This window comes from Notamacropus eugenii, chromosome 5 (assembly GCF_028372415.1).
Source record: "Notamacropus eugenii isolate mMacEug1 chromosome 5, mMacEug1.pri_v2, whole genome shotgun sequence".
Taxonomy (NCBI): Eukaryota; Metazoa; Chordata; class Mammalia; order Diprotodontia; family Macropodidae; genus Notamacropus; species Notamacropus eugenii.
This window is the reverse complement of record NC_092876.1, coordinates 432,572,684-432,589,473: the sequence shown is the minus strand read 5'-3', so window position 1 is coordinate 432,589,473 and position 16,790 is coordinate 432,572,684. Positions and strand designations below refer to the sequence as shown.

At 38.2% G+C, this 16,790-nt stretch overlaps 1 protein-coding gene across 10 annotated transcripts in view; it reads right to left on the bottom strand.

Moving 5' to 3' along the window:
• Nucleotides 1-16,790, bottom strand: part of CASK (calcium/calmodulin dependent serine protein kinase) — a 436,118-nt gene that overhangs the window by 304,473 nt on the left and 114,855 nt on the right. For 5 of the 10 annotated variants that reach the window (XM_072615126.1, XM_072615134.1, XM_072615129.1 and 2 more), the window contains one exon: nt 6,144-6,256. The exons of 1 other annotated variant lie outside the window; for it this stretch is intronic. In XM_072615126.1, the coding sequence (XP_072471227.1) occupies nt 6,144-6,256 (113 nt within the window). Of the gene's footprint in view, nt 1-6,125; nt 6,257-16,790 lie in introns of all 10 variants that reach the window. 4 more of the 10 variants (XM_072615124.1, XM_072615127.1, XM_072615128.1 and 1 more) reach the window with 1 other exon arrangement.

Below are 16,790 nucleotides of genomic sequence, written 5' to 3'. Positions count from 1 at the left end.
CTATCAGCATAGAACTGAATTTCATCTGCCTTCTTACTGAGCCAGGAATTCTGCATCTCTCTAAGCTTTGTTTGTACTTTGGTTTTGAAGGAATTAAATATAGCCTTCTTAGAGGTGGATGAACTATCCTACTGGTATATCCTGCGGAGTTCTCGTTTTTTGTTCAGCAACTTCTGAATTGCCCATCATTTTCATCAAACCAGTCTTGGTGTTTGTGAGTGTTCTGACCCAGATGAGCAAATGCAGTGCTGTATACCAAATCTCTGAAAGCTGCCTACTCCTTTTCTGCTCTACTGTTGCCATCTGTGCATTGGTTCAATTTTCCTTCCAAGCTAGCAACAAACTGTTGCTAAACTTGAGATCCATGACCAAAGGAAGCGCATCATAATAAATCTTGACATTGGCAGTATAAAAGAAATCAGAAGACAAAAGATGTGTTCCATTTTTAAATGGAATAATGGCTTACAGGTTTTCTTTAGAGTAAGGTTCCCTCTATAAAAATATAATCTCTATATAGAGTAAACTTCTCAATGATGGCAATTGGATTGGAAAAGATATTTTCTTGTCCCAAACCAAAAGAGAGGAAGTCAATGCCGAGGAATGTTCAAAATGAATTCATTTAACACACCAACAAGGTTCTAATATTCTACAAGTGAGGATTCAGCAATATGTGGCCTGAGAATTACCAAAAGAGCAGACTGGTTTTCAAAGAGACCAAATTGCCAACACTGGTTGGATTATGGAGAAAGCAAGGGAGTTCCAGAACACCTACTTCTGCTTCAATGACTACATTAAAGTCTTTGACTATGTGGATCACAACACAATGTGCTAAGTCCTCAGAGAGATGGGAGTACCAGATCATCTTACTTGTCCCCTAAAGAATCTATATGCAGTCCTAGAAGCAACATTTAAACCAAACATGGAACAAGTGATTTGTTCAAGACAGGAAAAGGAGCATGACAAAACTATATATTGTCACCTTATTTATCTAATTTACATACAGAGTACATCATAAAAAATGCCAGGCTGGATGAATAAAAAGCCAGAATTAAGGTTGCTGGGAGAAATATTAACAATCTCAGATAGGCAGATGATACCATTCTTATGGCAGAAAGTGAAGAGGAATCAAGAAGCCTCTCAATGAAAGTGAAAGAGGAGAATTTAAAAAGCTGGATTGAATCTTATTAAAAAAAAAAACAAAAAACAACAAACTACTATCTTGGCAACAGATCCCATCACTTTCTGGCAAAGAGAAGGAAAAGAAATAGAAGCAGTGTCAGATTTCATAATCTTGGGTCCAAAAGATCCCTGCCAGATGGCTAATGCAGCCATGAAATTAAAAGACACTTGGTCCTTGGAAAGAAAGTTATGGCAAATCTGGACAGCATACTAAAAAACAGAGATATCACCTTGCTGACAAAAGTCAAAGTTATGATTTTTCCAGTTTTTCCAGTATGGTTTTTCCAGAATATTCAATTCCATCAAAACCAAAGTACAAACAAAGCTTAGAGAGATGCAGGATTCCTGGCTCAGTAAAAAGGCAGATGAAATTCAGTTTTATGCTGATAGTAACAATCCAAAGCACTTTTATGATTCCCTGAAAACTATTTATCAACCAAAACCAATGTATGGCCATGACAGTTGGACTATAAGGAAAGCTGAGCATCACACAACAGACACTTTCAAATTGTGGTGTTAGAGAAGACTTTTGAGAATCTTTTGGACAGCAAAGAGATCAAACTGGTCTATACTTAAAGAAATTAATTCAATCTATTCACTAGAAGGTCAAATATTGAAGTTAAAATTTAAATACTTTCGCCACATAATAGAAGATGGGACTCACTAGAAAAGACCCTGTGGTGTTGAGAAAGATTGAAGGTAAAAGGAAAAAGGGACAGCAGAGGATGACATGGATAGATAGTTGTCATGGAAATAATGAACATGAACTTGGCCAAACTTTGAGAGATAATGGAGAACAGAAGTGCAAGTTCAGATGACTGAACAACACAAGTTCTCTGTTGTCAGTGTTGGTTTTATTTTGTATCCTGAGGAAGCAAAAAAAAAAAATCATTTCAAAGAACATTTTGATCATTTCATATTGCACAGATCTCATAAGCATCGGTCAAAAGACAAATGTGAGCTTATTTCTGGACATACTGAGCTATACATTCACTTTGAAATAACCACCAATTAGCAAGTGAGTTGTGAGACTAGAGTGCAAAAGAGAGATATGGATTAATATACAGATCTCTGAGTCAATAGTAGAGAACTCATGAGGTCACCATGAGAGCATATAGAGAGACAAGAGAGTGCCAGGACATTATTAGGGAATACTCACAGTTAAGAGGTGTGAAATAGATGATGATCCAACAAAGAAGAATAAGGAAAGGTTCAGATAGGTAGAAGAAAAATGAGATAGAACACTGTCACAAAAATCTAGAAAGAGAGCAACCAGGAAGAAAGGGTCAACAACAGTGTAAAACACAGAAGATTGGCTGAAGAGAATGAGTACTGAGAAAAAACATCACATTTGATCATTGATAACTTTGGAGAGAACAGTTTCAGTTGAGTGAGGAGGTTGGAAGCCAGGTTGCAAAAGGTTCAGAAGTGACAAGAGAGGAAAAAGAAGCAAAAAAAGTAATGAAAAAGATGGAAGATATAAAGGATAATAGGCTAAGAAGATGACAGAGGTAATGAAAAGGCTTTTGGGGGGTATTTTTAAAAGTTGGGAGCCTTGGACATGTTTGAAGGCAACAGGGAAAAACCAATATGTGGGGGCAAGGAGAAGGGAGGTGTAAGGAGACCAAGCGAGTGGAGCTGTAAACCATTACAGAAGCTGTGAAGGAAGAGGATCAAGTGCATAAAGTGGCAAGTCACAGTAAGGAGAAGATCCATCTTTAGAGACCAGGAGAAAGGAACACAGAGTGGGGAATACCATCGAGATGTTATGAAATGAAACAAATAACCTACCACGTGATGAGATTTGCAGTTTCATACATAATTTTTGTTATTTATACATGCAAATGTTCATGTTCAATGGTGCTTTGTCAAGTTCAGAATATCAAATCTTTTAAATGTTACTGTCTCGTAAGAAATAACGAGCATAAACAATTCTGAGAAATCTTATATGAAGTGATACAGAGTGAAATACGAAGAAATAGGAATACCATGCATAAAAACTCAACAATGTCAATAGAATAATAGGACCAAATTGAACACTGCATGACTGGAATGACTCAGCCTGGTCCTCACTGTCCATTCACAGCAGAGATGGAGGACTTTGGTGTGGTATATACTGCATATGTAAATAACGGGAGAAACCCCACAATTCTTACACACATAGTATCAGATGTAGTCAGTCTGTTGATTGGTTTTACCAATTTTTTTCATAATTTTAAAAAAATTTGGTTTAAAAAGAAGTTTTCTACAGAGAAGAAAACATGTGGGATACATTCAGAAATTAATGTAAAATAAAAATAACAGGAAACAATTTAATCTAAAAGTGCATGCAGATGTGTTCTTTGGTTATAAAGTACTACTTGAGTATGAAATAATTTTTAGCTATACTATTCAGCTATCAAGCAATAAATAAATATTTACCGTACAAGAATACTAGTCATCACCCAATAGATAAACGGTCAAAGGATATGAACAGGCAGTTTTCAGAGGAAAAAATTAAAGCTATCTAGTCATACGAAAAAAAGCTCTAAATCATCATTGATTAGAGAGATGCAAATCAAAACAACTCTGAGGTACCACATCACACCTATCAGATTGGCAAACATGACAGAACAAGAAAATGATAAATGCTGGAGAGGATGTGGGAGAGCTGGAACACGAATTCATTGTTGGTGGAGCTGTGAGCTGATCCTATCATTCTGGTGAGCAATCTGAAACTATGCCCAAAGGGCTATAAAAACGTGCATACCCTTTGACACAGCAATATCGCCTCTAGGACTATATCCCAAAGAGATCATCAAAATGGGAAAAGGTCCCACATGTACAAAAATATAGCAGCTCTCTTTGTGGTGGCCAAGAACCAGAAATCAAGGGGATGCCCATCAACTGGGGAATGGTTGAACAAGTTGTGGTATATGAATGCAATGGAATACTATTGTGCTATAAGAAATGATGAACAGGAAGACTTCAGAGAGGCCTGGAGGATATATATGAACTGATACTGAGTAAAAGGAGCAGAACCAGAACTTTGTACACAGCAACAACCACAGTGTGTGAGGTATTTTTCTGGTAGACTGAGCCTTTCATAGTAATACAGGGAACTAAAAAATTCCCAATGGACTTTTGAGGCAAAATGCCTTCCACATCCAGAGAAAGAACTATGGAACTGGATCACAGAATGGAGTAGACCATTTTCTCTTATGTTTTGTTTTGTTTTCATGGTTTCTCCCACTCATTTTAATTCTTCTATGCAACATGACTAAGTTGAAAATGTATTTAATAAGAATGTATGTGCAGAACCTATATAAGACTGCATGCTGCCTTGGGAAGGGAGGGGGAAAAATTCAAGATACATGGAAGTGACTGTAGAAAACTGGAAACGAATTAATTACTAAACGAACATTTACTATGCACTTACTACGTGCCAAGCGCTGCACTAAGCACTAGGAATACAAACAAAGGCAAAAAATGGTCCCCACCCTCAAAGAGTCTAAAGAGAGAAATGACATGCCAATGATTACATACAAAGCAAGCCATAATACAGGATAAAAATGAATAATTCATAAAGGGAAAGCACTGGAATTAGGAGGGGTTAGGGAAGGCTTCCTACAGAAGGAAGAATTTTAAGAAGGTAGAAAGTGGGATTTAAAGGAAGCCGCAGAGTTCTGTAGTCAGATTGGAGGAGGCAGTGTTCCAGGAACGGGGGAGAGCCAGAGAAAATGCCTAGAGTCAAGAGATGGAGTAACTTGTTCGTAGAACAGCCAGGAGACCAGTATCACTGTATCAAAGAGTACATGTTGAGAACCAAGTTAGGAGGGGGGCCATGTTATGAAGGGCTTTGAATACTGAAGAAAATTCTGTATTTATCTTGGAGGCAATTGATCATCATTTTCTTTATCATCACCATCAACCAATTTAATTACTATCTCTTAGGAACAGGAGAAGGGAAGAATATGACCTGAAAGTAGTTTGAGAAAGGAGAGTCAGTGTGCCATTTTTATCTGGTATTTACAATATGGGAAACCTTTATATTCAAATGGGCCTCCAACAGCAAATTTATACTGTAGGTATAAAAATCTACTTTTACTATATAGCATAATAGTTTAAAGATTACAGAATTATTAACAACAGAAGCAGTAAATAATTTTAAGGTAGCTATTTGTAAGGATCTTTCTGCATAGTAAGTTACAAATTGGAATAATCTTTGAACTAAAATGGAAAGGACTGAGAAATGATGCCATCTTTCCCTGGAGCCTGTTAATTTTTCCAGTATTGAAGACATATTTAAATTGGCCAAGGATAAAGAATCAGTCAATGTCACCTCTAACTTATGCATAACTTTATAGAATCAAAATGGAGTTTACTTTTAATAAAATACAAAAGATTCATTAAAAAACAAACTGTTAAAAAGGTTTGTGCATGGAGCAAACAGCCCAAGTTGTCAACTCTTGATTACCAATTACTTGAAACTTAAGTTTTGTGTCCTGCAAGTTCTAACACTTCAAATTCCCAGTTAAATACCTCATTTCCTTCAACCTGATCAGGCTGTATTGAACTCTCCTTAACCATAATGTCCAGAATTTAAGAAGGGACATCACATATCTGAGTTCTTTTTAAGTCTACAATGATATCACCTCCTCATATTTGTTTTCTCCTCACCTTCATCCACAACAAGTAGTATTACTTAAAAGGGGAAAGAAAACACACCTATAAACTTCATTTTCTTCCTATTCAGTTATACTGGATATATTAACAAATATTCAGAAAGCCCTTATAAACTTAATAGAACTGTCTTCCAAATGTTAATTTCTAAAAAAAAATTTCAACAGGAATAGCTTTCTTCTTTTTCTCTACACCTCTCTCCCTGTTTCCCAACCCCCAGATGAAGATACTAGTTGGCAAATGGATATTGGAGATGGAATAAAGTGAGACATCAAATAACTTACTTGAAATCCATCTCTTACCTTCTGTACTTAGCCCTGGACTTGATGTGAACTTGGCTACATCAACAATTTTTACTGCAAATTGTTGCCCAGTTTCTCTGTTGATACATCGCCGCACAACACTGAAGGGGCCCCTATAGAAAGAAAGAGAGAAATCACATTTTCATGTACTGAATTTCCTAAAATCATGTACTCCCTTAAGTATCCTGCTACATTTTTATGATGTTCTAACCTAATGGACACAGCTAAAGTAATGTTATTTTCAGGGGTTCTTTGGGAAGCCTCAAATGTAAGTATTTTCATAATAAAACCCAAAGAACTATTTTGAAAGCAATCTTGCATCTCCTTTAAATACTTTAAAAGTGCTTAAAAAGTGCTTTAAATACTTCACACACTAAATGTATTAATACATAAATTCAGAATACAAACAACTAAATTTGCATTAAAAACAATTTTTCTAAATCCTAAATAACTTTGCAAAAACAATCTTGATACCACTGTATACACACTATATAAAATATAAATATTTTCTTAGAAAGAAATAAGTAAAACCCATAATTTTGTACATAGCTTAATGGGCTAAAATTCAGTGATTATTTTGAAAGTATTCTTTCCTAAAGATGGTGGAGTAAAGGCAGAGATTTGCCTGAGTTCTCCCAAACTTCCCTCTAAACAGCTTTAAAATAACACCTTAAAATAAATGCTAGAGTGGCAGAACCAACAGAATGACAGGGTGAAATCATTTTGCAGCCCAAGACAAATTAGAAGTTCGGCAGGGAAAGGTCTGTCTCACTGCGGGGATAATGGAAGAAAGTCCAGCACAGGCCATGCCCAGGCAAGGCAGTAAGGAGGCCTTGGGCGCTGCTGAATCAGCTGTAGTGGCTTCCAGACTTCAACTCACAGCTAGTAAACAGGTTGGACAAATGATCAGAAGGAGACTACAGAGGACCCTTTCCTGGCAAAGTGCAGGACTCTGTTGCGTTGTCCATATGTTGGTCTAGGTCTCAGTTCCAGGACGAAAAAGAACACTAACACGTTAGATGGTAAAGCCTCAGGAAAACAAGGATCCTGGTAACAGTACTAGGGCAGAAAAGAATGCTTGTGATCTCTTCCAGACCAAAACAGGACAGGACAGCAGTAAATATACTTCTCTTTAGATCATCCTACCTAGGAAGAAGTGAAAAGTCATATATAACCTGAAGCTTGGGGAAGTGCTCCTTCCACCCCAGAAACAGACATAATATGAAAGTAAAGGTCAAAAATGTGCAAACAACAAAAACCACACCTGACCATGTCACCATACTGTGGTGGCAGAGAAGGTAAAAACACAAACTCAGAAAACAAAGTCAAAAAACAACTGTATACAAAGACTCAAAGAAAAATGTGAATTGGTCTCAAGACCAACAAGAATTCCTGGAAGAGCTCAAAAATCATTTTCAAAATCAAATAAGACAGGTAGAGGAAAAACTGGAAAAGAAATGACAGTGATGCAAGAAAATCATGAAAAAAGAGTCAACAGTTTGGTAAAGGTGGCACAAAAAAAATACTGAAGAAAGTAACACCTTGAAAAATAGAAAAGGAGGGGGCGGAGCCAAGATGGCGGAGTAGAAAGACGCAAATACACATAGCTCCAAACCCACAACCCATACAACATCTGTATAAAGTAACTCACGGCGAATTCTGGAGCAGTGAGGCCACAGAACAGTGGAGCGAAGGAGATTTCTGTTCCAGAGGGACCTGCAAACCTCTCGCAAAAGGTCCGTCGCACTGCAGACGCAGAGCCCAGCCCAGACCTGCCACGGCCGCGGCACCGAGAGGAACAGATCCGAGCAGGCTTCAGGGACGGGATCTCCAGCGGCCGCACAAGTCCCTCCACCCACAGGTGACGGGGGTCGGTGAGAGAGTCTCTTTGGCGGGTTGAGAGGGGAGTGGGGTGCCCCCATAACTCAGGCCCCCTCGGGAGGCAGAAGCTGAGAGGCAGCGGCAGACCAGGGCTCCCCAAGCAGGCAGGAGCCTGGATCCATTGTTGAAGGTCTGTGCATAAACCCCCTGAGGGAACTGAGCCTGAGAGGCGGCCCTGCCCTGACCTGAGCACCTGAACTTAATCTCACACTGAATAGCAGCGCTGCCCCCGCCAAAAGGCCTGAGGCTGGGAAGCAGCATTTGAATCTCAGACCCCAAACGCTGGCTGGGAGGATCAGGAGGCGAGGTGGGTGTAAGGAGAATATTCAGAGGTCAAGTCACTGGCTGGGAAAATGCCCAGAAAAGGGAAAAGAAATAAGACTATAGAAGGTTACTTTCTTGGTGAACAGGCATTTCCTCCCTTCCTTTCTGATGAGGAAGAACAATGCTTACCATCAGGGAAAGACACAGAAGTCAAGGCTTCTGTGTCCCAGCCCACCCACTGGGCTCAGGCCATGGAAGAGCTCAAAAAGAATTTTGAAAATCAAGTTAGAGAGGTGGAGGAAAAGCTGGGAAGAGAAATGAGAGACATGAAGTCAAAGCATGAACAGCAGGTCAGCACCCTGCTAAAGGAGACCCAAAAAAATGCTGAAGAAAATAACACCCTGAAAAATAGGCTAACTCAATTGGCAAAAGAGGTTCAAGAAGCCAGTGAGGAGAAGAATGCTTTCAAAAGCAGAATTAGCCAGATGGAAAAGGAGATTCAAAAGCTCACTGAAGAAAATAGTTCTTTCAAAATTAGAATGGCACAGATGGAGGCTAATGACTTTATGAGAAACCAAGAAATCACAAAACAAAACCAAGAGAATGAAAAAATGGAAGATAATGTGAAATATCTCACTGGAAAAACAACTGACCTGGAAAATAGATCCAGGAGAGACAACTTAAAAATTATGGGACTACCTGAAAGCCATGATCAAAAAAAGAGCCTAGACATCATCTTTCATGAAATTATCAAGGAAAACTGCCCTGAGATTCTAGAACCAGAGGGCAAAATAAATATTCAAAGAATCCACAGAACACCGCCTGAAAGAGATCCAAAAAGAGAAACTCCTAGGAACGTTGTGGCCAAATTCCAGAGTTCTTAGGTCAAGGAAAAAATATTGCAAGCATCTAGAAAGAAACAATTCAAGTATTGTGGAAATACAATCAGGATAACACAAGATCTAGCAGCCTCTACATTAAGGGATCGAAGGGCATGGAATAGGATATTCCAGAAGTCAAAGGAACTAGGACTAAAACCAAGAATCACCTACCCAGCAAAACTGAGTAGAATACTTCAGGGGAAAAATTGGTCTTTCAATGAAATAGAGGACTTTCAAGCATTCTTGATGAAAAGACCAGAGCTGAAAAGAAAATTTGACTTTCAAACACAAGAATGAAGAGAAGCATAAAAAGGTGAACAGCAAAGAGAAGTCATAAGGGACTTACTAAAGTTGAACTGTTTACATTCCTACATGGAAAGATAATATTTGTAACTCTTGAAACTTTTCAGTATCTGGGTACTGGGTGGGATTACACACACACACATGCACACGCACACGCACACACACATAGAGACAGAGTGCACAGAGTGAACTGAAGAGGATGGGATCATATCTTAAAAAAAAATGAAATCAAGCAGTGAGAGAGAAATATATTGGGAGGAGAAAGGGAGGAAATTGAATGGGGCAAATTATCTCTCATGGAAGAGGCAAGCAAAAGACTCATTAGTGGAGGGATAAAGAGGGGAGGTGAGAGAAAAACATGAAGTCTACTCTCATCACATTCCACTAAAGGAAAGAATAAAATGCACACTCATTTTGGTATGAAAACCTATCTTACAATACAGGAAAGTGGGGGATAAGGGGATAAGCAGGGTAGGGGGGATGATGGAAGGGAGGGCATGGGGAGGAAGGTGCAATTTGAGGTCGACACTCATGGGGAGGGATAGGATCAAAAGAGAATAGAAGTAAGGGGGGCCAGGATAGGATGGAGGGAAATATAGTTAGTCTTATACAACACAACTATTATGGAAGTCATTTGCAAAACTACACAGATTTGGCCTATATTGAATTGCTTGCCTTCCAAAGGGAAGGGGTGGAGAGGGAGGGAGGGAAAGAAGTTGGAACTCAAAGTGTTAGGATCAACTGTCAAGTAATGTTCTTGCCACTAGGAAATAAGAAATACAGGTAAAGGGGTATAGAAAGCTATCTGGCCCTACAGGACAAAAGAGAAGATGGAGACAAGGGCAGAGAGGGATGATAGAAGAGAGAGCAGATTGGTCATAGGGGCAATTAGAATGCTTGGTGTTTGGGGGGCGGAGGGGATAAAAGGGGAGAAAATTTGGAACCCAAAATTTTGTGAAAATGAATGTTAAAAGTTAAATAAATAAATTTAATTAAAAAAAATAGAAAAGGCTAACTGACTCCATGAGACATCAAAAAAATAAAAGAAAATTAAAAGAAAGAAAGAAAATAGAAGAAAATGTGAGCTATCTCATTGAAAAAACAAGTGACTTGCAAAATAGAACCAGGAGAGATCAAGTAATGATTACTGAACTACCTGAAAGCCATCATCAAAAAAAGAAATTGTCAAGGAAACCTACCCTATATTGCAAAAATGGAGAGTAAAACGGAAACTGAAAGAAACCAATAATCATCTACTGAAAGAGATCCAAAAATGAACACTGTGAGCTATATTATAGCCAAATTCCAGAGCTCCCAGGTCATGGAAAAAATACTGCAACCAGTCAGAAAGAAGCAATTCAAATATTGTGAAACCACAGTCAGGACAACACAAGATGAAGAGTTTCTACGTTAAAGGATCAAAGGGCTTGGTATATGATATTCCAAAGGGCAAAAAAGTAAGAATTACAACCACGAATCACCCACCCAACAAAAGCGGGGGAAAAAATGGACACTCAATAAAAGAGAAGACTTTCAAGTATTCCTGATGCAAAGACCAGAGTTGAATAGAAAATCTGACTTTCCAACATAAGACTCAAGAGAGGTACAAAAAGGTAAACAGGAAAGAGAAATCATCAGGGATTGAATAAGTTTACACTGTTACATTCCTACATGGCAAATGAACTATCATTATTAGGGCAGTTAGAAGTATAATTGGACAGAAGACACTAATATGAGTTGACTATGATGGGATGACACCTAGAAAAATAAAAGGATAAGAAAGCAAATGTACTGGGAGAAAGGGAAAGGGAAGGAGGTGGAAAACAGCTTATAGAGTGACAGGGTAAAGGGGGGCGGTGGCAGGCAATGTTTGAATCTTACTCTCATCAGAAATAGCTCAAAGAAGGAATAACACACACATTCATACAGGTATTGTACCCCACAGGGAAGAAGATGGAGAAAGAGATAAGAGAAGGAGGGTACTGAGAGAAGGGAAAGCAGACTGGGGGAGGCAGTGGTCAGAAGCAAAACACCTTTGAGGATAGACAGGAAAGGAAGAGGAGTAGAAAAGGGAAAAACAGAATGGAGGGAAATAATAATCATAACTGAAAAAAAATTTACAGCAAGTGAAGGTCTAATTTCTCAAATATACAGATAACTAAGTCAAATGTATAACAATGCAAGTCATTCCCCAACTGAAAATGGTCAAAGCATGTGAATAGGCAGTTTTCCAACAGTTATCAAAGCTAATTATAGTCATATGAAAAAATGCTTTAAATCCACTGATTAGAGAAATGCAAATTAAAACGGCTCTGGGGTACCACTTTACTGCTGGCAGATTGGCTAATATGACAGAAAAGGAAAATTATAAATATTGGAGGGAATGTGGGGAAATTGGGACACTAAAACACTGTTGGTGGAGTTGTGAACTGATCCAACCATTCTGGAGAGAAATCTGAAACTATGCTTAAAGGACTATCAAACTGTGAATACACCCTTTGACTCGGCAATACCACTATTAGGTCTGTATCTCAAAGAGATAAAAGAAAAAGGAAAAGGATTTGCATATACAAAAATATTTATAGAAGAAGTTTATGTGAAAGCAAAGAACTGGAAATGGAAAGAATGCCCATCAACTGGAGAATGAATGAACAAGTTGTGGAATATGATTGTGATGAAATACTACTATGCTTTTGGAAATGAATAGGATGCAATCAGAAAAACCATCATGAACTGATGTAAAGTGAAGTGAGCCTAAGTAGAAAAACAACTGTAAACATTAACTTCAACATCTGTATGTTGGTCAACGTTGAGTGACTTAGCTATTCTCAGTGACACAGTGATCCAAGGTAACTCCAAAAGACTTATGGTGAAAAATGCTATCTATCATCAGAGAAAGAAATGGGAGTCTAAATGAATTTTCTTTTTACTTTCATTTTCTTTTTTCCCCCCTGGGGGAGGAGGGTGTTTGTGTTTTCTTTAACAATATGACTAATATGGAGATATGTTTTGCATGACTGTTATATTAATTGCTTTGCCTTCTCAATGAGGGGGAATGGGAGGGACATAATTTGGAACTCAAATTTTAAAAAAACATATATTAAAAAATTATTTTTACATTTAATTGGGAAATAAAATATTTAAGAGAAAAAAAAGGTATTCCTTCCTGGACAGTTTCAAGAAAGCATAACCAAATTATAAACCAGAAATGAAATGCTGTCAAGTATTTTGAAAAAAAAAAAATACACACACATACACACACACACACACATACATATAGTAAAATCTAGAAGCTACCTGGAGAAATACTAGTCTAAAATGATTTGTGCACAGTGGTTGAGAAACTTAAACTCTCTGTAATAAGGCAATACATAAATCTAATAATGAACTTTAGTAGGGGATTTTTGACAGTTCAGGAGATCAAATTCTACACGACTGAAAGTGACTTAGAAGGGTTAAATTGGAGGGGGGGAAGGGAGGAAAGGAAGGAGATAGATAAAATCAAAAAGGGGTCAGATTAGAGTTATAACACTTTACACTGCACTTTATGGCCTCTATCAGGAATTCAATTTGTGGGAATAAATTTTAGAATCTACTAAAAAAAGGGAAAGAAGTACAGAAGGGTGTGAAATATAAACAATTCTTCTAGGAAAGGAGCATTGCAAATTAATGTTACTGAACAGAAAAATACATAGCAGAGCTGGTTAGTAGGAAAAGGAAAGGATTGCTGGAAATGTACTACTCTAATTTAATTTGGATAAAAAGAGAGGACAAAAATAAAAGTAAACTCAAGGAATTTGGACCTACGTGTGGTGAAGGGCAGGAGATAGAGTAGTGAAGACTAAGTTCAAGTTAGTATAACCAAAATAAATCACAGAATATGTGCTAAATTGCAAATAGGATGAAATACATGTAAGCTACCCAAAAAGTCTTAGTAAAGTTATGTTAAGAGTGTATTAAGACTTTTAGGAACATTATATATATATATATATACACACACACACACACACACACACACACACACACACACAGATTACATATATAAATGAATATTAAAAAAACACTAATAATTAGAACCCAAAAAATAAATGGAATAAATGACTCAATTAAAAAGGGCAAATGAAGAAATTCTACATTAGGTTTTAGGTCTCTCTAAAAACGAGAGCAACAATGTCTTCAAAATAAACCTAAGAATAATCAGATTCTAAATTCTACACATGTGACATACTTAAATAATAGGCAACAAATATGTATTAGGAAAAAAGGAAGTTCTTCACTTAATCAAGAAGAGATTATTTCCTCAACTTGAAAATCAAAACACAGATTTTCATGAATTTCCCAATCTATGGTTCATTCGGTATAAAAAGGAAATCAATTCTTGTCACTAGAATTATGTCTAATATAGACTTTGCCTGATGACATTCATGTTCATCTTTCTGGGGTGACTCTCTGATCCTAACAATTAATTTGGCAAGGATAATAACTAGGAAACATTTCTTTCAGTTTGTTTGGATGAACTGATTTTGCAGAATTAATGAGTAGCACACTGAAAGAACCTGAGTATTAAATACATCTCCTACATATGTGAAAATAAATAATCAACAAATGGCAAAAGCAACTCATCTTCCTTCTGAGCAGCAGGAGACAGCACAGCTTCATGCCCATCTTCATTTTTTATTTTAAACCTAAGTGACCTTCTTTGACAAAAGATCAGAACACAACTTATCTTGAGAAAAGAAAGCAGTCGCTAATTCAGTAATTTAATTGTTTGTGTCCACGTAATGGCTTCTGGAATTCTCAAATACAATCCAATGTGCTTGATTTTCCACAGGCTCTCCCCTCATGCCTAGAATGTGCTACATCCTTCCCTTACATTTCTTATGGAATGCCAAACTTTTTTTGTAGAGTTCACATCAATTGTCACCCCTACTGAAGGCCTTTCCCAGATCTGTTTCCAAGTAATTGGTGCCCTCTCCTTACTCTCTAGAACCTAAATTATTTTTTGTTTCCTTTGTATAAATCAGGTTGGGGAGTACAGGCAGAGATGACAAGAAAAACTAAATTTATATCCATATTCCTTACCTCAATAAAATATTTACAACATGAAGGTTGCAACTTTTATTTTTATCATTGTATACCAAATGCCTAGCACCATGACTGGCTCAAGAGTAAGCACTTAATGCTCACTTAGAGAATGAAAGTAGACAGTGTGCTTCAATTCTCATGTCATTAGAAAACGTTTCTATCATTTCCATATTATATTAATATTCAATCAAATATTATCTTTCTGAACAGTAGACTCAAGCATGGTTTAAAATATAAGATCATGAGCATGTGCTCCATATGCTGGACATTTTGTGTTTGCATAAGCAGGTTAATGAAATACAAAGTATGAGAAGAACTAAATTTTAGTTTCAGCTCCACCTCTACAACTACTCATATGGAACAAATTCTAGAGCAGCAAAAGCCACAAAACAAGAGACTGAAAGAGATTTTCAGCCCAAGACTGCCTGGAAGGCTGACAGGAAAGGTCTATCACACAAGGCTAGGAGCTGAGCATGGCACAGTCAGATCTGGAGCAGGCTTCTGGGCTCAGAATCACAGGCAGCAGCAGCGGTTCCCAAATTTCTCAACCCACAAATGCCAAAGACAGTTTCAAAGGTCAGTGAGAAAGCTCTTTCCCCTGGGTAAAAGGGGAGCCTGGTTCAGCCACAGCCCCTACTTCAGGGAGGCAGCAGCCACTGCAGCAGCAACTTCCATTTTTGGAGCCCTCTGCCTGAACACCCTGGGGGAATTGAGCAGCTGATCTGGATCTCAGTGGTGAGAGGCAGTACTGAGGTGAAGAGCAGCTCTGGCACTGTGGAGCTGATGGAGTCTCTGGAAAAGGAATCCTACTCCCAGATCCTGGGCAGAAAAGCTGGTAGTTGCTCCCAGACCAGAGAAAAGGCCAGGAGAGGAGTAAACTCCTCTCCCTTGATTGTGTCACCTTGGAGAAACTGAAAACTTACAGGTCCCCAGAGTATACCTTCCATTTGACAAAGGATTCAAAAGTCAAGTAACTGGCTGGGAAAACGCCCAAAAAGGGGAAAAAATAAGATTATAGAAGGTTACTTCCTTGGCGAAAAGGTATTTTTTTCCATTCTTTTAGATGAGGAAGAACAAAGCATACCATCAGAGGAAGACATAAAAGTCAAGGCTTTCACATCCAAAACCTCCAAAAAGAAATGTGCAATGGTATCAGGCCATGGAAGAGCTCAAAAAGGATTTTGGAAATCAAGTAAGAGAGGTGGAGGAAAAATTGGGAAGATAAATGAGAGAGATGCAAGAAAATCATGAAAAATTAATCAACAGCTTGCTATAGAAGACCCAAAAAAATGCTGAAGGAAACAGCACCTTTAAAAATAGACTAACCCAGATGGCAAAAGAAGTCCAAAAACCCAATGAGGAGAAGAATGCTTTAAAAAGCAGAACTGGCCAAATGAAAAAGGAAGTTCAAAAGCTCACTAAAGAAAATAGTTCTTTAAAAATTAGAATGGGGGGGCGGAGCCAAGATGGCCGAACCCACAGCCCATAAAATATCTGGAAAGAAGAACTCCCAACAAATTCTGGAGCAGCAGAAGCCACAGAACAACGGAGTGGATGAGATTTCTGTTCCAGAGGGACCTGAAAACATCTTGCAAAAGGTCCGTCGCCCTGGACCCAGAGACGAGCCCAGCACTGCCTTGGCCGTGAGGCACCGAGAGGAGCAGATCTGAGCAGGCTTCAGGGATGGAATCTCAAGCTGCCGCGCAGGTACTTAAACCCACGGGCCCCAAAGGTTAGTGAGAGGGTCTTCTCAGGCCATGGAAGAGCTCAAAAAGGATTTTGAAAATCAAGTAAGAGAGGTGGCAGAAAAACTGGGAAGAGAAATGAGAGAGATGAAAGAAAACCACGAAAAGCAGGTCCACACCCTGGCTAAAGGAGATCCAAAAAAATGCTGAAGAAAATAACACCTTGAAAAATAGGCTAACTCAACTGGCAAAAGAGGTTCAAAAAGCCAATGAGGAGAAGAATGCTTTCAAAAGCAGAATTAGCCAAATGGAAAAGGAGGTTCAAAAGCTCACTGAAGAAAATAGTTCTTTCAAAATTAGAATGGAACAGATGGAGGCTAATGACTTTATAAGGAACCAAGATATCACAAAACAAAACCAAAAGAGTGAAAAAATGGAAGATAATGTGAAATATCTCACTGGAAAAACAACTGACCTGGAAAATAGATCCAGGAGAGACAATTTAAAAATTATGGGACTACCTGAAAGGCATGATCAAAAAAAGAGCC